Here is a 25,409-nt window from a genome sequence, read left to right on the forward strand (position 1 = left end):
ATACCAACAGTGTGGCAAGTGCAAAGGAGCCCCTTGCGGGCTCGCTACGCTGCGGGCACGGTGGCGCGCCACGCTATTTTATGTTCCCTCCAGGGGGGTTGTGGACCCCCACGAGGGAGAATAGCTGTCGGTATGCCGGATGTCGGGATCCCGGCGCCGGTATACTGTGCGCCGGGATCCCGACATTCGGCATACTGAAGACCACCCATTAAACCAACAATACCACAGTACCTGGGTGTGGTACAATACCACCCCAGACCCACCACCAAAAAAAAAAGCCCCAACAACATTGAAACAGCCTTTTTCGAATTGAATGACAATATACTTGGGAACAGTCCTTGAACCAATTCTGTATCAGCATCATTGTAGTGACCACTCTGCAGTCACAGTGAATAAAAACAGTCTCTTGCAAATCACGTTCTCCAACAGGACTGAAGTTTTCTTTCCCCTGAAGAAACTGCACTTTTGTAGTGTAGAGAAACGCGCTAGCCCTGTTTATTTATGTATATAGCAAACAATAACCCAAGAGAGTGCTTCTAACTAACTGTGAAACGGAATTGGTACCTCTAAGACCTGGGTCTATATTTGACTGCTGTCTACTTGTAACAAACAGTGTATTTATCACCAGTCATTAAGTGTACAATTAATATAGTGTTGTTTAAAGATGTCCTTACAACAAAAATATATTATCAGAAGTGGTCAGTTTTATGCTCCTTACAGCATACACACAAGTAGGCAACACGTAATTACAAAAAGAAGATTTTCCTATGTTCTGTATAAATTCCATGGATACACTTTTGCTACATTTAATGACACTGCATAAAAAGGAATTTTATAGCGAAAAGCAGTTTTGTCTGCATGTTGTCATGTGGAACAATACAAAATATGAGGCCATGAAATTTTCTTTGCCAAATCAGTAAATGCTGCTCAGTCAAACCATATGCTGCTTTTTGAGATCCCAACATTGTTTCTCAACCTCAGCCATCGCAAATGCCCAACAGCTCATATTTTGAAGACTTCTATCTCTGGGGAAAGGTGTGATAATTACTGAACTCAGCCAAGTAGATTAACTAACCTCTGCACGGTTAAATAAATCTTCTATAAGGCATACATTAGAGTTGTATAGTGGTAAAAGGTAGAGCAGTACAGGATAGGAGACTGTAGCCTGCAGTATAAAAAAGCAATTTAGGACATCAAAAAGCAGCTTAAAGTCAGTTGTCAGTAAGTTGCAACAGGACTTTGTACTGCTAAAATAGCAGGAAACTGTACACATTGTAATAATTACACCCAACTTAATAGGAAAAAAGATATTATTTACCTTGTTAAAAACTCAACGACAGCATCACCTAAGAATTCCAGGCGTTCATTGTGATTTATCCTGGAATTAAAAAAATCAACAACTCACTAACATTTGATGCAAGATACACAAGGGGAACAAATAACCTTCAAAAGCTGTAAATAATTTTTATGGATGAATTTTTAAAGAATATTGGGCTTAGGGTAATAGCAAAAATATATGTATCAGTGTCAAATTTAAAAGAGTGAAATGAAAACGGTGCAATGAAACATCTTTACAATATAAATAGAACATATACACTAAAAAAAAAAAAAAGTTTTACGGTAAATTGAACAATGAGGTCAAACATTTGATTGGTATGGGAAATATTTGAGCTTTAGCGAAGGCTCCCAATACTTTGTGCAAGTAAGTGGTAAACCAGAGTTGTCCAGGAAGTATAAATCTAGTAATTATTACATCGTGAATGTATACAGGAAAGGCTGACCGATGCTGTAATTTGTTTGGAGCAGCTAATAATTTTCATTTGAAGGAGGGAATCAAATAATCAAATAAGATCAAAATAAATTATGCTCTTATACTAAAAATATTGAATTTTAAAATACTGGCATATGTGTAATAAAGTGAAATTATTCGTACCGTGAAGGGGTTGGATCTTCTTGCCCCAGACGAGACATAATGTTTATCAGTGTATTTATTCCTGTAGCCATGCAAAATAAAAAGAGGTTATAAATGGTAGATGAACCAGTTCTAAAACTGTGAAGAGAAAGTTCAGAGAAACACATTGAGAAAGACTTAAATCGATAGTGTTCAAGAGACGGCACTCATAAAAATATAAAAGCACTTTCTCATCATATGCTTGTAAAAACTAGATGGCCTGAAATTTATGTTTCAACTCTGCTCCTTTACTACAGTTAACACGAAGAGCAATTAGATCTGTTTAAACCCATCATTTTATACAATACTCTTTAAAGAGTATAAATTACTTGGCCACAGATTCATTTGGGCAAGGGCTACAAAACCGATAATTACTGCAAGGCCAAATTTTCAACAAACAATTACAGGATCAATGCACTCAATTCCATATTTTTATGTGGAGTGGAAACGAAAGAGAGAATAAATTCATGAGATAAATAAAACAGACTAGGGCTACAAAACAGCACACACACAATTGTGTTTGCATTTCAAGGTAATGTCTAACACCTCATTATTGTTTTAACTGCAACATATAGTTCAACTGAGAAATCATGCATGGTAAAGGAAAATGATCACAATACATTTTAATATATTACTTAATATTAAAAAACAATAAAAAATAAAAACAAAACAAAAAAAAGTACTAGTTGGAAGATATGTATTCATACATGCTCTGGTTAATTCCTCTTCCATCACAATGCTGGATAACTATTCACCTCCTTTTAACAATAAAATCCTCAGGAAAATGCTACTTTTTAGGTACAGTACTATCAGATAATCAAATGAAGTGTGGCCTTTTAGGCTTAAGCATAAGATGAAAGAAAAAAAAAAACAGTCAAAAGATACACAAGATATAAAAAGAAAAAAAAAAGGTGGTATGTAATGAATTTGAATGAGTTTGGCGGCCATGAGTGGTGCTGGTCGAACTCTGACTGTTTTTTAAAGGATCTATTATGGTTTAACCTTTCTGCATGATTGCCCCTTTAAATAAAACAAAACAAAACACAAAAAAGGCAGCTCAACTTGGACTTCATTACATCACGGACAAATATTTTGAACATGTTTAGAGTGCTAAAACTGCTCTTTTGGATGAAGTTCTAAAGTTCTCAATGCTGTAAATTCTACCATGAGTGTATAAATAAATAAATAAATATAATAATAATAAAAAAATATATACATACATACATACACACACACACACACACACACACACACACATATATATATATATATATATATATATATCTATCTATATATATATATATATATATATATATATATAAAATAAGAATTTACTTACCGGTAATTCTATTTCTCGTAGTCCGTAGTGGATGCTGGGGACTCCGTAAGGACCATGGGGAATAGCGGCTCCGCAGGGGACTGGGCACAAAAGTAAAGCTTTAGAACTACCTGGTGTGCACTGGCTCCTCCCCCTATGACCCTCCTCCAAGCCTCAGTTAGGATACTGTGCCCGGACGAGCGTACACAATAAGGAAGGATTTTGAATCCCGGGTAAGACTCCTACCAGCCACACCAATCGCACCATATAACTTGTGATCTAAACCCAGTTAACAGCATGATAACAGAGGAGCCTCTAGAAAAGATGGCTCACTACAGCAATAACCCGATTTTTTGGAAACAATAAGTATGTACCAGTATTGCAGACAATCCGCACTTGGGATGGGCGCCCAGCATCCACTACGGACTACGAGAAATAGAATTATCGGTAAGTAAATTCTTATTTTCTCTAACGTTTTAAGTGGATGCTGGGGACTCCGTAAGGACCATGGGGATTATACCAAAGCTCCCAAACGGGCGGGAAAGTGCGGATGACTCTGCAGCACCAAATGAGAGAACTCCAGGTCCTCCTCAGCCAGGGTATCAAATTTGTAGAATTTTACAAACGTATTTGCTCCTGACCAAGTAGCTGCTCGGCAAAGTTGTAAAGCCGAGACCCTTCGGGCAGCCGCCCAAGATGAGCCCACCTTCCTTGTGGAATGGGCTTTTACAGATTTTGGCTGTGGCAGGCCTGCCACAGAATGTGCAAGCTGAATTGTACCACAAATCCAACGAGCAATAGTCTGCTTAGAAGCAGGAGCACCCAGCTTGTTGGGTGCATACAGGATAAACAGCGAGTCAGATTTCTGACTCCAGCCGTCCTGGAAACCTATATTTCCAGGGCTCTGACAACGTCTAGCAACTTGGAGTCCTCCAAGTCCCTAGTAGCCGCAGGCACCACAATAGGTTGATTCAGGTGAAACGCTGAAAACCACCTTAGGGAGAAACTGAGGACAAGTCCTCAATTCCGCCCTGTCCGAATGGAAAATCAGATGAGGGCTTTTACAGGATAAAGCCGCCAATTCTGACACGCACCTGGCCCAGGCCAGGGCCAACAGCATGACCACTTTCCATGTGAGATATTTTAACTCCACATATTTTTAAGTGGTTCAAACCAATGTGACTTTTGGAACCCAAAAACTACATTTAGATCCCAAGGTGCCACTGGGGCACAAAAGGAGGCTGTATATACAGTACCCCTTTCACAAACGTCTGAACTTCAGGGACTGAAGCTAGTTCTTTTTGGAAGAAAATTGACAGGGCCGAAATTTGAACCTTAATGGACCCCCATTTCAGGCCCATAGACACTCCTGTTTGCAGGAAATGTAGGAATCGACCTAGTTGAAAATTCCTCCGTCGGGGCCTTACTGGCCTCGCACCACGCAACATATTTTCGCCAAATGCGGTGATAATGTTTTGCGGTTATATCTTTCCTGGCTTTGATCAGGATAGGAATGACTTCATCCGGAATGCCTTTCTCCTTCAGGATCCGGCGTTCAACCGCCATGCCGTCAAACGCAGCCGCGGTAAGTCTTGGAACAGACAGGGTCCTTGCTGGAGCAGGTCCCTTCTTAGAGGTAGAGGCCACGGATCCTCCGTGAGCATCTCTTGAAGTTCCGGTTACCAAGTCCTTCTTGGCCAATCCGGAGCCACGAATATAGTGCTTACTCCTCTCCATCTTATAATTCTCAGTACCTTGGGTATGAGAGGCAGAGGAGGGAACACATACACTGACTGGTACACCCACTGTGTTACCAGAACGTCTACAGCTATTGCCTGAGGGTCCCTTGACCTGGCGCAATACTTGTCGAGTTTTATAAACATGTGGAAGAATTCTGGGTGAAGTCCCCACTCTCCCGGGTGGAGGTCGTGTCTGCTGAGGAAGTCTGCTTCCCAGTTGTCCACTCCCGGAATGAATACTGCTGACAGTGCTATCACATGATTTTCCGCCCAGCGAAGAATCCTTGCAGCTTCTGCCATTGCCCTCCAGCTTCTTGTGACACCCTGTCTGTTTACGTGGGTGACTGCCGTGATGTTGTCCGAATGGATCAACTCCGGGTGACCTTGAAGCAGAGGTCTTGCTGAGCTTAGAGCATTGTAAATGGCCCTTAGCTTCAGGATATTTATGTGAAGTGATGTCTCCAGGCTTGACCATAAGCTCTGGAATTCCTTCCCTGTGTGACTGCTCCCCAGCCTCGCAGGCTGGCATCCGTGGTCATCAGGACCCAGTCCTGAATGTGCGGCCCTCTAGAAGATGAGCACTCTGCAACCACCACAGGAGATACACCCTTGTGCTTGGTGACAGGGTTATCCGCTGATGCATCTGAAGATGCGACCCGGACCATATGTCCAGCAGGTCCCACTGGAAAGTTCTTGCGTGGAATCTGCCAAATGGGATTGCTTCGTAGGAAGCCACCATTTTTCCCAGAACCATTTCATTGATGTACTGAGACTTGGCTCGGTTATAGGAGGTTCCCGACTAGTTCGGATAACTCCCTGGCTTTCTCCTCCGGGAGAAACACCTTTTTCTGGACTGTGTCCAGGATCATCCCTAGGAACAGAAGACGAGTCGTCTGAATCAGCTGCGATTTTGGAATATTGAGAATCCAATCGTGCTACCGCAACACTACCTGAGATAGTGCTACACCGACCTCCAACTGTTCCCTGGATCTTACCCTTATCAGGGAATCGTCCAAGTAAGGGATAACTAAAACTCCCTTCCTTCGAAGGAGTATCATCATTTCGGCCATTACCTTGGTAAAGACCCGGGGTGCCGTGGACCATCCCTACGGCAGCGTCTGAAACTGATAGTGACAGTTCCGTACCATAAACCTGAGGTACCCTTTGTGAGAAGGGTAAATTTGGGACATGAATGTAAGCATCCTTGATGTCCCGAGACATCATGTAGTCCCCTTCTTCCAGGTTCGCAATCACTGCTCTGAGTGACTCAATCTTGACTTTGAACCTCCGTATGTAAGTGTTCAAGATTTTAGATTTAGAATCGGTCTCACCGAGCCGTCCGGCTTCGGTACCACAACAGTGTGGAATAATACCCCGTTCCCTGTTGCAGGAGGGGTACCTTGATTATCACCTGCTGGGAATACAGCTTGTGAATGGCTTCCAAAACTGCCTCCCTGTTAGAAGGAGACATCGGTAAAGCCGACTTTAGGAAACGGCGAGGGGGAGACGTCTCGAATTCCAATTTGTACCCCTGAGATATCACCTGAAGGATCCAGGGGTCTACTTGCGAGTGAGCCCACTGCGCGCTGAAATTCATTGAGACGGGCCCCCACCGTGCCTGATTCTGCTTGTAAAGCCCCAGCGTCATACTGAGGGCTTGGCAGAGGCGGGAGAGGGTTTCTGTTCCTGGGAACTGGCTGATTTCTGCAGCCTTTTTCCTCTCCCTCTGTCACGGGGCAGAAATGAGGAACCTTTTGCCCGCTTGCCCACGAAAAGACTGCGCCTGATAATACGGCGTCTTATTATGTTGAGAGGCGACCTGGGGTACAAACGTGGATTTCCCAGCTGTTGCCGTGGCCACCAGGTCTGAAAGACCGACCCCAAATAACTCCTCCCCTTAATAAGGCAATACTTCCAAATGCCGTTTGGAATCCGCATCACCTGACCACTGTCGTGTCCATAACCCTCTACTGGCAGAAATGGACAACGCACTTAGACTTGATGCCAGTCGGTAAATATTCCGCTGTGCATCACGCATATATAGAAATGCATCTTTTAAATGCTCTATAGGCAATAATATACTGTCCCTATCTAGGGTATCAATATTTTCAGTCAGGGAATCCGACCACGCCAACCCAGCACTGCACATCCAGGCTGAGGCGATTGCTGGTCGCAGTATAACACCAGTATGTGTGTAAATACATTTTAGGATACCCTCCTGCTTTCTATCAGCAGGATCCTTAAGGGCGGCCATCTCAGGAGAGGGTAGAGCCCTTGTTCTTACAAGCGTGTGAGCGCTTTATCCACCCTAGGGGGTGTTTCCCAACGCACCCTAACCTCCCGCGGGAAAGGATATAATGCCAATAACATTTTAGAAATTATCAGTTGTTATCGGGGGAAACCCACGCTTCATCACACACCTCATTTAATTTCTCAGATTCAGGAAAACTACAGGTAGTTTTTCCTCACTGAACATAATACTCCTTTTTGGTGGTACTCGTATTATCAGAAATGTGTAAAACATTTTTCATTGCCTCAATCATGTAACATGTGGCCCTACTGGAAGTCACATTTGTCTCTTCACCGTCGACACTGGAGTCAGTATCCGTGTCGGCGTCTATATCTGCCATCTGAGGTAACGGGCGCTTTAGAGCCCCTGACGGCCTATGAGACGTCTGGACAGGCACAAGCTGAGTAGCCGGCTGTCTCATGTCAACCACTGTCTTTTATACAGAGCTGACACTGTCACGTAATTCCTTCCAACAGTTCATCCACTCAGGTGTCGACCCCCTAGGGGGTGACATCACTATTACAGGCAATCTGCTCCGTCTCCACATCATTTTTCTCCTCATACATGTCGACACAAACGTACCGACATACAGCACACACACAGGGAATGCTCTGATAGAGAACAGGACCCCACTAGCCCTTTGGGGAGACAGAGGGAGAGTTTGCCAGCACACACCAGAGCGCTATATATATATACAGGGATAACCTTATATAAGTGTTTTCCCCCTTATAGCTGCTGTTTTATTTAATATTGCGCGTAATTAGTGCCCCCCTCTCTTTTTTAACCCTTTCTGTAGTGTAGTGACTGCAGGGGAGAGCCAGGGAGCTTCCCTCCAACGGAGCTGTGAGGGAAAATGGCGCCAGTGTGCTGAGGAGATAGGCTCCGCCCCCTTATCGGTGGCCTTATCTCCCGTTTTTCTATGTATTCTGGCAGGGGTTAAATTCATCCATATAGCCCAGGAGCTATATGTGATGCATTTTTTGCCATCCAAGGTGTTTTTATTGCGTCTCAGGGCGCCCCCCCCCCAGCGCCCTGCACCCTCAGTGACCGGAGTGTGAAGTGTGCTGAGAGCAATGGCGCACAGCTGCAGTGCTGTGCGCTACCTTGTTGAAGACAGGACGTCTTCTGCCGCCGATTTTCCGGACCTCTTCTGTCTTCTGGCTCTGTAAGGGGGCCGGCGGCGCGGCTCTGGGACCCATCCATGGCTGGGCCTGTGATCGTCCCTCTGGAGCTAATGTCCAGTAGCCTAAGAAGCCCAATCCACTCTGCACGCAGGTGAGTTCGCTTCTTCTCCCCTTAGTCCCTCGATGCAGTGAGCCTGTTGCCAGCAGGTCTCACTGAAAATAAAAAACCTAAAACTAAACTTTTCACTAAGCAGCTCAGGAGAGCCACCTAGTGTGCACCCTTCTCGTTCGGGCACAAAAATCTAACTGAGGCTTGGAGGAGGGTCATAGGGGGAGGAGCCAGTGCACACCAGGTAGTTCTAAAGCTTTACTTTTGTGCCCAGTCTCCTGCGGAGCCGCTATTCCCCATGGTCCTTACGGAGTCCCCAGCATCCACTTAGGACGTTAGAGAAATATATATATATATATATATATATATACACACACACACACACACACACACACACACAGTTGTGTCCTCTTACATCTTTGCTCCGTGCGCTATAAGTTGTGTTACACATAACGATTGAGTGCCGTGTGACTTGGTGGTACAGTGTCTTTTTTTGTGTTTTTCTTCTGAGTCTCAAGGGGGGTACTCACGGAGCGATATTCTAAGCAATCTGACTAGATTGCTTAGAATTTGAGCATTATCGCTCCGTGTGTACCCCCTACAGCGATCGCGCTGTGCTGAGCGGCGGGAGAGATGTGTGCTGAGCGGTTCACTCAGCACACATCTCTCCCGCATCGGCACGTCTATATGGGCCTTTAAGGGCTGTACACATTGAGAGATCCGTGCTAAAATTCTAAGCAACCTGACTAGATTCTGTGTGGGACTGCAACTGTATTTGCATACAAAATACTATGCTAAAGTGTTTTCCTGGAAAATACTAATGTGGCATTACACAGAGAATACAGGCATGCTGCATATTATTTTAATAAACAGGATTTGCATCGTACTGTATTATTCTGCAACTAAGATGCATTGTCACGGAAAAAGATGCAAAAAAAGATGCTCAACACTACAGAGTCCCGCTGTTGAACGTGACTGCAGCAAGGATGTAAGAGGACACATATCTATCTATCTATCTATCTATCTATCTATCTATCTATCTATCTATCTATCTATCTATCTATCTATCTACCCTAACACTCGCACAGGTTGAGCCTCCCATACTGAAATTCTGTTATCTGAAAAAAATAAGAATTTACTTACCGATAATTCTATTTCTCGGAGTCCGTAGTGGATGCTGGGGTTCCTGAAAGGACCATGGGGAATAGCGGCTCCGCAGGAGACAGGGCACAAAAAGTAAAGCTTTAGGATCAGGTGGTGTGCACTGGCTCCTCCCCCTATGACCCTCCTCCAAGCCTCAGTTAGGACACTGTGCCCGGACGAGCGTACACAATAAGGAAGGATTTTGAATCCCGGGTAAGACTCATACCAGCCACACCAATCACACTGTACAACCTGTGATCTGAACCCAGTTAACAGTATGATAACAGCGGAGCCTCTGAAAAGATGGCTCACAACAATAATAACCCGATTTTTGTAACTATGTACAAGTATTGCAGATAATCCGCACTTGGGATGGGCGCCCAGCATCCACTACGGACTCCGAGAAATAGAATTATCGGTAAGTAAATTCTTATTTTCTCTATCGTCCTAGTGGATGCTGGGGTTCCTGAAAGGACCATGGGGATAATACCAAAGCTCCCAAACGGGCGGGAGAGTGCGGATGACTCTGCAGCACCGAATGAGAGAACTCCAGGTCCTCCTTAGCCAGGGTATCAAATTTGTAGGATTTTACCAACGTGTTTGCCCCTGACTAAATAGCCGCTCGGCAAAGTTGTAAAGCCGAGACCCCTCGGGCAGCCGCCCAAGATAAGCCCACCTTCCTTGTGGAATGGGCATTTACATATTTTGGCTGTGGCAGGCCTGCCACAGAATGTGCAAGCTGAATTGTATTACACATCCAACTAGCAATAGTCTGCTTAGAAGCAAGAGCACCCAGTTTGTTGGGTGCATACAGGATAACAGCAAGTCAGTTTTCCTGACTCCAGCCGTCCTGGAACCTATATTTACAGGGCCCTGACAACATCTAGCAACCTGGAGTCCTCCAAGTCCCTAGTAGGCGCAAGGCACCAAAATAAGCTGGTTCAGGTGAAACACTGACACCACCTTAGGGAGAGAACTGGGGACGAGTCCGCAGCTCTGCCCTGTCCAAATGGACAACCAGATATGGGCTTTTTTGAGAAAAAGACCACCAATTTGACACTCGCCTGGTCCAGGCCAGGGCCAAGAGCATGGTCACTTTTCATGTGAGATGCTTCAAATCCACAGATTTGACTGGTTTTAAACCAATGTGATTTGAGGAATCCCAGAACTACGTTGAGATCCCACAGTGCCACTGGAGGCACAAAAGGGGGTTGTATATGCAATACTCCCTTGACAAACTTCTGGACTTCAGGAACTGAAGCCAATTCTTTCTGGAAGAAAATCGACAGGGCCGAAATTTGAACCTTAATGGACCCCAATTTGAGGCCCATAGACACTCCTGTTTGCAGGAAATGCAGGAATCGACCGAGTTGAAATTTCTTCGTGGGGCCTTTCTGGCCTCACACCACGCAACATATTTTTGCCACATGTGGTGATAATGTTGTGCGGTCACCTCCTTTCTGGCTTTGACCAGGGTAGGAATGACCTCTTCCGGAATGCCTTTTTACCTTAGGATCCGGCGTTCCACCGCCATGCCGTCAAACGCAGCTGCGGTAAGTCTTGGAACAGACATGGTACTTGCTGAAACAAGTCCCTTCTTAGCGGCAGAGGCCATAAGTCCTCTGTGAGCATCTCTTGAAGTTCCGGGTACCAAGTCCTTCTTGGCCAATCCGGAGCCATGAGTATAGTTCTTACTCCTCTACGTCTTATAAGTCTCAGTACCTTAGGTATGAGAAGCAGAGGATGGAACACATACACCGACTGGTACATCCATGGTGTTACCAGAACGTCCACAGCTATTGCCTGAGGGTCTCTTAACCTGGTGCAATACCTGTCCCGTTTTTTGTTCAGACGGGACGCCATCATGTCCACCTTTGGTATTTCCCAACGGTTTACAATCATGTGGAAAACTTCCCGATGAAGTTTCCACTCTGCCGGGTGGAGGTCGTGCCTGCTGAGGAAGTCTGCTTCCCAGTTTCCATTCCCGGAATGAAACACTGCTGACAGTGCTATCACATGATTTTCCGCCCAGCGAAAAGTCCTTGCAGTTTTTGCCATTGCCCTCCTGCTTCTTGTGCCGCCCTGTCTATTTACGTGGGCGACTGCCGTGATGTTTTTCCCACTGGATCAATACCGGCTGACTTTGAAGCAGAGGTCTTGCTAAGCTTAGAGTATTATAAATTTACCCTTAGCTCCAGTATATTTATGTGGAGAAAAGTCTCCAGACTTGATCACACTCCCTGGAAATTTTTTCCTTGTGTGACTGCTCCCCAGCCTCTCGGGCTGGCCTCCGTGGTCACCAGCATCCAATCCTGAATGCCGAATCGGCGGCCCTCTAGAAGATGAGCACTCTGTAACCACCACAGGAGAGACACCCTTGTCCTTGGATATAGGGTTATCCGCTGATGCATCTGAAGATGCGATCCGGACCATTTGTCCAGCAGATCCCACTGAAAAATTCTTGCGTGAAATCTGCCGAATGGAATTGCTTCGTAGGAAGTCACCATCTTTACCAGGACCCTTGTGCAATGATGCACTGATTTTAGGAGGTTCCTGACTAGCTCGGATAACTCCCTGGCTTTTTCTTCCGGGAGAAACACCTTTTTCTGGACTGTGTCCAGAATCATCCCTAGGCACAGCAGACTTGTCGTCGGGATCAGCTGCGATTTTGGAATATTTAGAATCCACCCGTGCTGTTGTAGCAGTATCCGAGATAGTGCTACTCCGACCTCCAACTGTTCCCTGGACTTTGCCCTTATCAGGAGATCGTCCAAGTAAGGGATAATTAAGACGCCTTTTCTTCGAAGAAGAATCATCATTTCGGCCATTACCTTGGTAAAGACCCGGGGTGCCGTGGACAATCCAAACGGCAGCGTCTGAAACTGATAGTGACAGTTCTGCACCACGAACCTGAGGTACCCTTAGTGAGAAGGGCAAATTTTGGACATGGAGGTAAGCATCCCTGATGTCTCGGGACACTATATAGTCCCCTTCTTCCTGGTTCGTCATCACTGCTCTGAGTGACTCCATCTTGATTTGAACCTTTGTAAGTGTTCAAATTTTTTTAGATTTAGAATAGGTCTCACCTAGCCTTCTGGCTTCAGTACCACAATATAATGTGGAATAATACCCCTTTTCTTGTTGTAGGAGGGGTAATTTGATTATCACCTGCTGGGAATACAGCTTGTGAATTGTTTCCCATACTGCCTCCTTGTCGGAGGGAGACCTTGGTAAACCAGACTTCAGGAGCCTGCGAAGGGGAAACGTCTCGACATTCCAATCTGTACCCCTGGGATACTACATGTAGGATCCAGGGGTCCTGTACGGTCCCAGCGTCATGCTGAGAGCTTGGCAGAAGCGGTGGAACGCTTCTGTTCCTGGGAATGGGCTGCCTGCTGCAGTCTTCTTCCCTTTCCTCTATCCCTGGGCAGATATGACTCTTATAGGGACTGTGACTTAGGGTAAAAACGGTGGATTTTCCAGCAGTTGCCGTGGCCACCAGGTCCGATGGACCGACCCCAAATAACTCCTCTTCCTTTATACGGCAATACACCTTTGTGCCGTTTGGAATCTGCATCACCTGACCACTGTCGTGTCCATAAACATCTTCTGGCAGATATGGACATCGCACTTACTCTTGATGCCAGAGTGCAAATATCCCTCTGTGCATCTCGCATATATAGAAAATGCATCCTTTAAATGCTCTATAGTCAATAAAATACTGTCCCTGTCAAGGGTATCAATATTTTTAGTCAGGGAATCCGACCAAGCCACCCCAGCTCTGCACATCCAGGCTGAGGCGATCGCTGGTCGCAGTATAACACCAGTATGTGTGTATATACTTTTTATGATATTTTCCAGCCTCCTGTCAGCTGGCTCCTTGAGGACGGCCCTATCTATAGACGGTACCGCCACTTGTTTTGATAAGCGTGTGAGCGCCTTATCCACCCTAAGGGGTGTTTCCCAACGCGCCCTAACTTCTGGCGGGAAAGGGTATACCGCCCATAATTTTCTATCGGGGGGAACCCACGCATCATCACACACTTCATTTAATTTATCTGATTCAGGAAAAACTACGGTAGTTTTTTCACATCCCACATAATACCCTCTTTTGTGGTACTTGTAGTATCAGAAATATGTAACACCTCCTTCATTGCCCTTAACGTGTGGCCCTAATAAGGAATACGTTTGTTTATTCACCGTCGACACTGGATTCAGTGTCCGTGTCTGTGTCGACCGACTAAAGTAAACGGGCGTTTTAAAACCCCTGACGGTGTTTCTGAGACGTCTGGACCGGTACTAATTGTTTGTCGGCCGTCTCATGTCGTCAACCGACCTTGCAGCGTGTTGACATTATCACGTAATTCCCTAAATAAGCCATCCATTCCGGTGTCGACTCCCTAGAGAGTGACATCACCATTACAGGCAATTGCTCCGCCTCCTCACCAACATCGTCCTCATACATGTCGACACACACGTACCGACACACAGCACACACACAGGGAATGCTCTGATAGAGGACAGGACCCACTAGCCCTTTGGAGAGACAGAGGGAGAGTTTGCCAGCACACACCAAAAACGCTATAATTATATAGGGACAACCTTATATAAGTGTTTTCCCTTATAGCATCTTTTATATATTTCTAACGCCAAATTAGTGCCCCCCCTCTCTGTTTTAACCCTGTTTCTGTAGTGCAGTGCAGGGGAGAGCCTGGGAGCCTTCCCTCCAGCCTTTCTGTGAGGGAAAATGGCGCTGTGTGCTGAGGAGATAGGCCCCGCCCCTTTTTCGGCGGGCTCGACTCCCGCTCTTTAATGGATTCTGGCAGGGGTTAAATATCTCCATATAGCCCCCGGAGGCTATATGTGAGGTATTTTTAGCCAAAAAAGGTTTTCATTTGCCTCCCAGGGCGCCCCCCTCCCAGCGCCCTGCACCCTCAGTGACTGCCGTGTGAAGTGTGCTGAGAGGAAATGGCGCACAGCTGCAGTGCTGTGCGCTACCTTAAGAAGACTGAGGAGTCTTCTGCCGCCGATTCTGGACCTCTTCTCGTTTCAGCATCTGCAAGGGGGCCGGCGGCGAGGCTCCGGTGACCATCCAGGCTGTACCTGTGATCGTCCCTCTGGAGCTAATGTCCAGTAGCCAAAGAAGCCAATCCATCCTGCACGCAGGTGAGTTCACTTCTTCTCCCCTAAGTCCCTCGTTGCAGTGATCCTGTTGCCAGCAGGACTCACTGTAAAATAAAAAACCTAAGCTAAACTTTTCTAAGCAGCTCTTTAGGAGAGCCACCTAGATTGCACCCTTCTCGGCCGGGCACAAAAATCTAACTGAGGCGTGGAGGAGGGTCATAGGGGGAGGAGCCAGTGCACACCACCTGATCCTAAAGCTTTACTTTTTGTGCCCTGTCTCCTGCGGAGCCGCTATTCCCCATGGTCCTTTCAGGAACCCCAGCATCCACTAGGACGATAGAGAAATTATGATTTTTTTTTTTTATGCGACTGAGATAAGGAGATTTATTGTAGACTTACCATAGTTAAATCTCTTTCTGCGAGATACACTGGATTCCACAGAAAAAAACATCGGGGTGTAGAGTTGGATCTTGATCTGAGGCACCAACAGGCTAAGCTTTGACTGTTCCCAGGATGCATTGCACCGCCTCCTCTATAACCCCGCCTCCAGCCACTGGAGCTCAGTTTTGTTAACCAGTCCAATGCAGTAGCAGGCAAAAGAGACGGCAGATGTTAGTCACATAGTACCACATTCTCACAACAGGAGAAGGGACTAGCGGTTAATGCCATTCACAGAGAAGCTAAGTGCGTCAGGGTGAGCACCCTGTGGAATCCAGTGTACCTCGCAGAAAGATTTAACTATGGTAAGTCTACCATAAATCTCATTTTCTACAGTGGGGTACACTGGTATTCCACAGGGAATAACATCGGGGATGTCCTAAAGCAGTTCCTCATGGGAGGGGATGCATTGTAGCGGGCACAAGAACCCGGCATCCAAAGGAAGCATCCTGGGAGGCGGAAGTATCAAAGGCATAGAACCTAATGAACGTGTTCACAGAGGACCACGTAGCCACCTTGAACAATTGTCCTGCGGACGCGTGGTGCGCGCGCGTGGTGGGCCGCCCAAGAAAGTCCAACAGGCCGAGTAGAATGTGCTTTGATAGAAGCAGGAGCTGGGAGCCCAGCCTGCACATAAGCTTGTGCAATCACCATTCTAATCCATCTGGCCAAGGTTTGCTTATCCGCAGGCCAGCCACGTTTGTGAAAACCAAAAGTACAAAAAGGGAATCTGACCTCCTGATAGAGGCAGTCCTTCCCACATAAATACGGAGAGCCCGTACCACATCCAAATATCGCTCTTTGGAGGACAAACCAGAAGAGATGAAGGCCGGAACCACAATCTCCTGGTTAACGTGAAAAGATGATACCACCTTAGGCAAATAACCTGGGCGAGTTCGAAGAACTACCTGGTCACGGTGAAAAATCAGAAAGAGTGGACGACAGGACAAAGCGCCTAAGTCCGACACCCTCCTAGCAGAGGCAATAGCCAACAGAAAAACGACCTTAAGCGTAAGATATTTAAGGTCCACAGAGTAGAAGAGGACGCTCTATCAAGAGACCCTGCAGGTCTGAGAACCAATGCCGTCTGGGCCACGCTGGTGCGAGTAGAAGTAGTATTCCTCCTTCTTGCTTGAACTTCCGTATCACCCTGGGCAGGAGTGACACTGGAGGGAACACGCATGGCAGCCGATAGTTCCATGGAATTGCCATTGCGTCCACGAACGCTGCTTGAGGATCCCTTGTCCTTGATCTGAAGACGGGAACCTTGTGATTGTGTCGAGACACCATCAGGTCTACATCTGGTCGGCCCCATTTGTCCACGGGGAGTTGAAAGACTTCCGGATGAAGACTCCACTCTCCGGCGTGAACGTCCTGATGACTGAGGAAATCTGCTTCCCAGTTGAGGACTCCGGGAATGAACACTGCCGATATTGCTGGCAGACGGCATTCCGCCCAACGTAGAATCCTCTCTGGTCCACCGACCCTGGAGAGAGTGTTGCTCCAACACCGCTCCCAAACCCCACAGATTGGCATCCGTTGTCAGGAGGACCCAGTTGGAGATCCAGAAGGGACGGCCCCTGCTCAACTGTTGGTCCTGTAGCCACCAGCTCAGTGACAGACGAACCTCTGGAGTCAAGGAGATCATTTGAGACCTTATCCGATGAGGCAGGCCGTCAAACTTGGAAAGGATTAACCTCTGCAGAGGGCGGAAATGAAATTGATAGTACTCTTACCATGTCGAAAGCCGACACCATGAGGCCTAGTACTTGCATCGCCGAGTGTATCAACACTCTTGGGCGAGAGAGTAACTATCTGATCCTGTCCGGAAGTTCAAGGACTTTTTCTAGAGACAGAAACAATCGTTGGCTGTGTGTGTCCAGTAGCGCCCCCAGGTGCACCATGCTCCGAGCAGGGACCAGCGAGGGCTTTTTCTAGTTGATGAGCCAGCCGTGGCCTTGTAGGAATTGGACCGTCAGCTCCAGATAACTGAGGAGAACCTCTTGGGAGTTCGCCAAGATCAGCAAGTCGTCCAGATACGGCAGGATCCTGATTCCCTGACTATGGAGATGAGCCGTCATCATGGCCATTACCTTGGTGAAAATCCGAGGGGCCGTTGTCAATCCAAATGGCAGGGCCTGGAATTGATAATGTAGGTTGCCAAAAGCAAACAGCAGATACTGCTGATGCGACATGGCAATAGGAATATGCAGGTAAGCATTCTGTATGTCCGGGGATACCATATAATCTTCAGGTTCCATGGCCAGCCGGAATTTTGACACACTCACAAATTTGTTCAATGATTTGAAGTTGAGTATAGGCCGGAAGGACCCATTTGGCTTCTGAACTAGAAAGAGGGTCGAATAGTATCCCCTGCCTTTCTGAGACAGAGGGACCGGCACTACCACTCCTGTATTCAGGAGGGATTGTACAACCACGTGCAGAGATTGCGCTTTTAACGGATCCGCAGGAATAGCCGTTGTGCAAAACTGTTGAGGGGGACGTCTCTTGAAAGAGATCACATACCCGTGAGAGACAACTTCCCGCACCCAGGCTTCCGAAGTGGTCCCTAACCATGCTTGGGCGAACTGCAGAAGTCGGCCTCAAACTCTGGGGTCTCCCAGGGGGAGGCCCGCCCCGTCATGCAGCAGGCTTGTCTTGTTTGGAAGCAGGCTGGCGGGCGGCCCAGGATTGTTTAGATTTAGGTTTAGTGGTTGTCGCGGATACGCCTTACACTTTGCTTTTCCTGGAGCTCGAAAGGAAAGAAAGGTGGTATTCTTAGCCTTCGGAGCAAAAGGATTAGTATTCGGGAGACATGCAGTCTTGGCAATAGCCAAGTCAGTTACAATTTTGTTCAGATCCTCCCCAAATAGGATGTCTCCCTTAAAAGGTAGCACCTCCAAGGTCTTTTTGGAGCCCAGGTCCACCTTCCAGGACCTCAACAACATAATTCGACAAGTCAGAATGGATGTAGTAGATGCCTTGGTCGCCATTACACCTGCAGCAGAGGCTGCCTCCTGAATATAGTGGGAAGGCTGTGGTAATATAAGACAGATATTGTCTGGCAGTGTCAGAAAAATCCTGAGGCAGCTCATCCTCAATTGCCTGAACCCATGCTTCAATACCTTTCGCAGCCCAGGAGGCTGCATAGTGGGTTTATGTACAGCGCCAGCGAGGGAGTAAACAGACTTCAGGCATCCCTCCACACGCTTATCTGTCAATTCCTTCAGTGAGGTGATAGTGGTGACAGGCAGAGTAGATGACACCACAAGACGGGCGACATGAGAGTCCACCGGTGGTGGAATTTCCCACTTGTTACTCAACTCCGCTGGGATAGGATAACGAGCTAGCACCTTTTTAAACAGGGAAAAATGTATTTCCTGGCAGCGACCAGGAGTCCTGACGTATGTCATTTAAGTGGTCAGAATGTGGTAAGACTACCTTAGCAACCTTCTGACGTTTGAACTTGTCAGGTTTCTTAGACACAGTAGTAGGCTCAATGTCATCATCTATTTGAAGAATTAACTTAATAGCCTCCACCAGGTCAGGAACATCAACCTGGGTTGTAGATTCATCATCAGAAGCAACTGTATCAGTGTCTGACGGATCAATATATTCCCCATCCTCATCAGAAGAATTATCCGAAATATTAGTGGATTGTGAGGAAGAAGTGGCCCTTTAGGTGACCCCTTGGCCCCAGAGGGGGGGGGGGGGGTAGACTTATGTCTAACCAAGGTTTGATGTAATTGTTGTAATTGGGTAGACAGAGTATCCGCTCAGGGCGGATTAACTACAGGGACAATGGGCCTAATTCAGATCTGTTTGCTCGCTAACTTTTTTCGCTGTGCAGCGATCAGGTAACTACTGCGCATGCGTATGCACCGCAATGCGCAAACATGTGTACAGTTACAAAGCGGATCATTGTTGTGCACTGGTTCTAGTGAAGAAACCATTCGCACATCCGTTCGCAAGGAGATTGACAGGAAGAGGGCATTTGTGGGTGGCAACTGACCGTTTTCTGGCAATGGTTGGAAAAACGCAGGCGTGTCAAAGTGTTTGCAGGGCGGGTGTCTGACGTCCGTTCCGGGCTCGAATAGGCTGAAGTGATCGCAGCGGCTGAGTAAGGTCAGAGCTACTCAGAAACTGCACGAGCTGCTTTTGTACAGGGTGGCTGCACACGCGTTCACACACTTGCAAAGCTAAAATACACTCCCCTATAGACTGCGTCTATCTGGTCGCATCGCTGCAAAAAATAGCTTGTACCAAATATTCAGATAGCAGTAAACTTGTTCTTAACTAACACTGTCTAAAATGACATGTAGAATACTTAAGTATCTGTAAAAACACAGCACTGATGAGACAGGCGGCTTTACAGAGGAGACTTAGCACAGCAGTCCCGGAGATCAGCCAGGCTATAGTGAAGATGGCGCCAAAATCTCTGCAGGGAGTGAGTGAGGGAGAGGGGCAGCTCCATGGCGGGAAAACCAACTGTAGATGGCGCCCGGAGCTGGGGGATTGGCTACAGGTCAGCGACTTATCCCCTCTGCTGGACTTCACCACCAGGTACTATGGAGCCTATTTTAAACGGATTTTAGTAAATCCAACCTGTGCTCCCTACCCTGGTGGATATAGTGGGGTCCCTGAGCAGTACAGTGTCCACGCCAGCGACGTGGTCCGTCTCCTGAGACAGCGACCGGACCGCAATTTACCAGCGGGTCCCACCTGGGGGACCCTCTTACCTCTACCCTGATGCGCAGCCACACGTTCCAGTAGAGCATCAGCGGTGTGTGCCTGAAGTCCGGTGCACCTCCGCTGCAAGTACCCGGGAACTAGGCTGCGGGAGTATGCAGCGCTGCTGAGGGAGGTGATGGTGCCACAGCACATAATGTCAGACTGACATACACAGTGCTACGCCCCTTGAAGTCTTCTAAAAATATACGTTATGGTAAGAACTTACCGTTGATAACGTGATTTCTCTTATGTCCACAGGTATCCACAGGATAACATTGGGATATTGTAGAGTGACAGCAAAAATGGCACCAACACGGTCACGAGCTTTCTGGCCTCCCAGGATGCATTGGGGCCTCCACTATATAGTTCCGCCCACTGACTCAGTCAGATCAGTTCTTTCCACAGCGATTTTAGGCAGGAACATCAGGCAGAGACCTGTTTAGGCGATAAGAACACACATGCACACCCTTCCATACAAGAAGGAAGAGGTTTTAGTGATTGTCTAGATCCTCAAATCAGATGCGTCAGGGTGGGATCCCTGTGGATACCTGCGGACATAAGAGAAATCACGTTATCAACGGTAAGTTCTTACCATAACGTATATTTCTCTGGCTGGGTCCACAGGATTATCCACAGGATAACATTGGGATTCCCAAAGCCATTTTAGTGGTAGGCACGCTCCTGTTTGCACAGGAGGACCTTTCGCCCGAAGTCTGCGTCATGAGAGGCAAAAGTATCCAAGGCATAATGTCTAATGAATGTGTTTATGGAAGACCATGTGGCTGCCCTACATATCTGGTCTGCTGAAGAACCCTGTTGTGCTGCCCAAGAAGGACCTACCTTACGTGTAGAGTGCGCAGAGACATTAGCCAGAATAGGGAGATCTGCATGAGAATAAGCTTCTGATATAACCATTCGGAGCCATCTCGCCAGCGTCTGTTTACTAGCAGGCCATCCCCTTCTATGGAATCCATAGAGGCTGAAGAGAGAATCTGTTTTCCTTATGGCACTAGTACGATCTATGTAGATTCTTAAAGCCCGGACCACGTCCAGTGACGCTTCTCCCGCAGATAGTCCCGATACCTGAAAAGCTGGGACTACAATCTCTTCATTCAGGTGAAACTTTGATACCACCTTTGGAAGATAGCTAGATCTCGTTCTGAGAACTGCTCTGTCTGGAAAAAAACTTAGGAAAGGAGACTTACATGATAATGCTCCTAAATCTGACACTCTTCTGGCTCACGCCATTGCCAGTAAAAAACAAAACTTTAACCGTTAACCACTTATGATCTGCTCTCTCAAGTGGTTCAAACAAAGGACCCTGGAGAAATTTAAGAACCAAATTAAAATCCCAGGGAGCTGCAGGAGGAACAAATGGAGGATGAATATGTACTACTCCTTGAAAAAATGTACATACATCCTGTAAATCAGCAATCTTCTGCTGAAACCATACAGTTAACGCTGATACTTGAACCCTCAAGGAAGCAACTTTCAACCCTTTACCCAAACCTGCCTGAAGGAAATCCAAAATCCTAGCTACTTTAAAAGATCTCGGATTGAAATTTTTTCCAGTACACCGGTGAATATAGGCTTGCCATATTTTATGATACACACAGGCCGAAGAAGGCTTTCTTGCTCTAAGCATAGTTTGGATTACTTGTTTCGAAAATCCTTTAGACTCTAAGAGAGAGGTTTCAACAGCCACGCCGTCAAAGATAGGCGATCCAGATGACTGTGACAACAAGTACCCTGCATTAGCAGATCTGGACGTTGAGGGAGAAGTATTGGTGCTTCCATGGACATTCTGAACAGATCTGTGTACCAATGCCTTCTTGGCCAAGCTGGAGCTATTAGAATGATTGCTCCTTTTGCCTGTTTTATCTTTCTCACTACTCTGGGTAACAGAGATATTGGAGGGAACAGATATGCCAGCTGAAACCTCCATTCTACTGACAGTGCGTCTACCAGGACCGCTCCCGGGACCTTTGTTCTCGATCCGTACCTCGGAACGTTGTTGTTTAGACGAGACGCCATAAGGTCTATCTCCGGTAGACCACATCTGTTCACCAGTGTCTGAAACACTTCTGGGTGTAGTGCCCATTCGGTTTCCTGAATGGTGTGCCGACTGAGAAAATCCGCTTCCCAGTTTAGCACACCCGGGACAAATACTGCTGCCATCAGACTCTTGCTGTGAGTTCCTCCTTGATGGTTGAGGTATGCTACTGCTGTCGCATTGTCTGAGCGGATCTGGACTGGTCTTCCCTGTAGATTGTCCTTTGCCTGAACCAGAGCCAAGTAAATGGCCCTTATCTCCAACAGATTTATCGGCAGGCGACTTTCCCTTGCGGTCCATTTTTCCTGGAACCATAGGCTTCCGAGTACCGCCCCCCAGCCTTACAGAGTGGCATCTGTTGTCAGGACTTGCCACTCTTTTATCCAAAAGGGTCTCCCCTTGTTTAAATGGTCTGTCTGTAGCCACCACGCTAGAGACCTTTTTACATTTACTGGAATCTTTATCATCTGCTTCTTTATCGTATGATGATTTCCATTCCATTTGGTCAGAATAAGGTGCTGCAACGGTCTGGAGTGGAATTGCGCATATTCCACCATGTCGAAGGTTGATACCATCAGACCCAACAGTCGCATTGCTGCATGGACTGACATTGTCTGGGCTTGCAATGCTTTCTGAGCCATGACCTGCACCTTGACTATCTTTTTCTCTGGTAAGAGAACTTTCTGTAGGTCTGAATCCAATATGGCCCCCAAATGAACTATCCGCTGTGATGGATTCAGGGATGACTTTTCCCAATTTATGAGCCACCCGTGTCTCTGTAAACAAACTATCGTCTGTTGAAGATGGCTCAACAGTAAATCTTGCGACTGTGCTAAGATTAACAGGTCGTCGAGGTATGGGAATATTCTAATCCCTTGTTTGCGCAGACAAGCTGCCATAACCACCATGATCTTGGTAAACATCCTGGGTGCTGTAGCTAGCCTGAACGGCAGAGCTTGGAACTGGAAATGTTCCTGGAGGATGGCAAACCTGAGGTAACACTGATGTGATAGTGCTATAGGCACATGTAGGTAAGCATCCAGTATATCCAGAGATACCATGTAATCTCCCGGTTCCCTAGCCAACATTATGGAGCGTAACGTCTCCATGTGGAACTTCGAGATCCATATGTATTTGTTCAACATTTTCAGATTTAGAATTGGTCGGTATGACCCATTTGGTTTCTGGATTAGAAATAGATTGGAATAAAACCCGTCCCCTTTGTAATGGAGGTACTGGGACAACCACACCTGACTGCAGTCATTTTTGGACTGCTTCTTGCAGGGCATTGGCCTTCGACTCTATACGAGACGGGCTGGTGCAAAAAAATCTTTGAGGAGGCTGCCTCCTGAATGACAACTGTGACAAGAACACTGGGATAGTGTTTGAGGGCAGGTATATTTGTCCCAGGTTCTTGTCTTACATGTTTTAGAAAATGTTAACTTCTAGGAAAAATGCTTTTTGTTTTGTCTGAACCTTTTCAGTTTGCTGTAAAAGCTGGGTAAAGGCTCTGAGAGAGAGATAAGGCGAGTTCTAGACATTGGGCCCAGTTCGGGTCTTTGGCCTCACAGAGGGCTAATCAGGGTTTCAGCTGTGTAAGAGTGTTATAGTGCTTCTAACCTGATTAGTATGGGCAGACTGCCTGGGAAGGCTGCAGGATCTGTGTGTGAGAGACACGCTTTCTGATGCAAGTAAGCTATACAGTATGTACTGAAGAACTCTGTGTTTTGTTTAGTGACAGTTAGGAATATCTTATGTTTAGTTAGTGCCGGACAGGCAAGGTATTTTTATTTTGGGGTTTGTTTTATTTTCTGTTTCAATAAAACTGGCCGGGGTCAGTTGTACCAGAAACTGGACTTGTGTTGTTCCTCAGCTGCTGCGTGCGGCCATATTCCCCAGGAGAAGGCGCCTTGCACCCCTACAGTGTTACAACTTGGTGGAGAATGCGAGCACACCGTTCTGCGCATAAGTGAAAGCAGCAGCTTTGTGAGGCCTGCAGAAAACGGTGGTTTATGCAGATACAGCCCAGTGTGAAGTTACTGAGACTCACCCCTGAGGGTTTGATATATGTCCTGGGTGAAAGCAGCTACAAAGCCGCCTGAAAAATCTGTCGACATGGAGGATCTGCTTAAAGCCTTGCTGCAAGCTACAGCGGCTCAGCAGGAGGCCAACCGACAGCAGCAGGTGGCAATGGAGGAAAATAGGAGACAACAGCAGGTGGCAATGGAGGAAAATAGGAGACAACAGCAGGTGGCAATGGAGGAAAATTGGAGACTACAGCAGGAGGCCAACAGACAGCAGCAGGTGGCAATGGAGGAAAATATAAGACAGCAGCAGGTGGCAATGGAGGAAAATAAGAGACAACAGCAGGCAGTTGTTGATGAACTTTACAGGCAACAGCGTCAGGATAGAGAGGCCTTAGCAGAAGTGGTGCAGAGACTTGCAGCTCGGGTTGGAGATGTGGCCGTCAGTGCTCCAACCAGCTCTAGTTCTATACGGGCCAGTCACTTCCTGCAGAAAATGACAGAGGCTGATGATGTGGAGGCCTATCTGACCACGTTTGAAAGGACTGCAGAGCGTGAGAACTGGCCGAAAGCACAGTGGGCCAGTCTGCTGGCACCTTTCCTGTCAGGTGAGCCCCAAAAAGCTTACTTTGATTTAAGCCCTGCTGAGGCTCGGGACTATGATAAACTAAAGACTGAGATCCTGACCCGCCTGGGAGTCACGCTGTCAGTACGAGCACAACGGGTGCACCGTTGGCTGTACGCCATGGAGAAGCCTCCGCGCTCCCAGACGCACGACCTTATTCAGCTAACAAAAAAATGGCTACAGCCAGAGACATTAACTGGTCCCCAGATGGTGGAAAGAGTCGCCATGGACCGCTACTTGAGATCTTTGCCCATGGTCCTGCGCAAGTGGGTGAGCCATGGAAACCCGGGTACTGCTGACCAATTAGTGGACATGGTAGAGAGGTATTTGGCAGCAGAGGAACTACTGATGACCACCCAGCAACCCATAGATCCTCGACAGCGCCCTTCAGTAAAGACTGGTAAGACTGTTCCGTGGGAAAACGTTGCTGGGCGGTTAAGAGAACGCAAGGCTGGAGAGACTGTAAACACTGGCCCTGGAGACAGGCCAATGGGGCTAGAACGGTCTATGCTGCCCAAACGGGTTGATAATAGTGTGGTTAAATGTTTTAGGTGTGGTATGCCAGGTCATGTTATTGCCAATTGCCCAGTCACGCAAGAACCCATGCAATGTGATGCTGCCTTTGAATGTTGCAGAATGTCTTTCTTTGCTAGGTTAGCCTGTACTGTGGTACCTTCACCTGAGCTGGAAAAACAAATGTGTGATGTGTTCTTAGAGGGTAACCGGGTAGAGGCCTTGCT

At 47.0% G+C, this 25,409-nt stretch overlaps 1 protein-coding gene across 2 annotated transcripts in view; it reads right to left on the reverse strand.

Annotated features, from left to right (window-relative positions):
• DROSHA (drosha ribonuclease III) overlaps positions 1 to 25,409 on the reverse strand; it is a 604,359-nt gene that overhangs the window by 239,354 nt on the left and 339,596 nt on the right. For both annotated transcript variants that reach the window (XM_063922973.1, XM_063922974.1), the window contains 2 exons: positions 1,934 to 1,994; positions 1,319 to 1,378 (listed from right to left, as the gene is read on the reverse strand). In XM_063922973.1, the coding sequence (XP_063779043.1) occupies positions 1,319 to 1,378; positions 1,934 to 1,994 (121 nt within the window). The remainder of the gene's footprint in view (positions 1 to 1,318; positions 1,379 to 1,933; positions 1,995 to 25,409) is intronic.

This window comes from Pseudophryne corroboree, chromosome 5 (genome assembly GCF_028390025.1).
Source record: "Pseudophryne corroboree isolate aPseCor3 chromosome 5, aPseCor3.hap2, whole genome shotgun sequence".
NCBI classification, from domain to species: Eukaryota; Metazoa; Chordata; class Amphibia; order Anura; family Myobatrachidae; genus Pseudophryne; species Pseudophryne corroboree.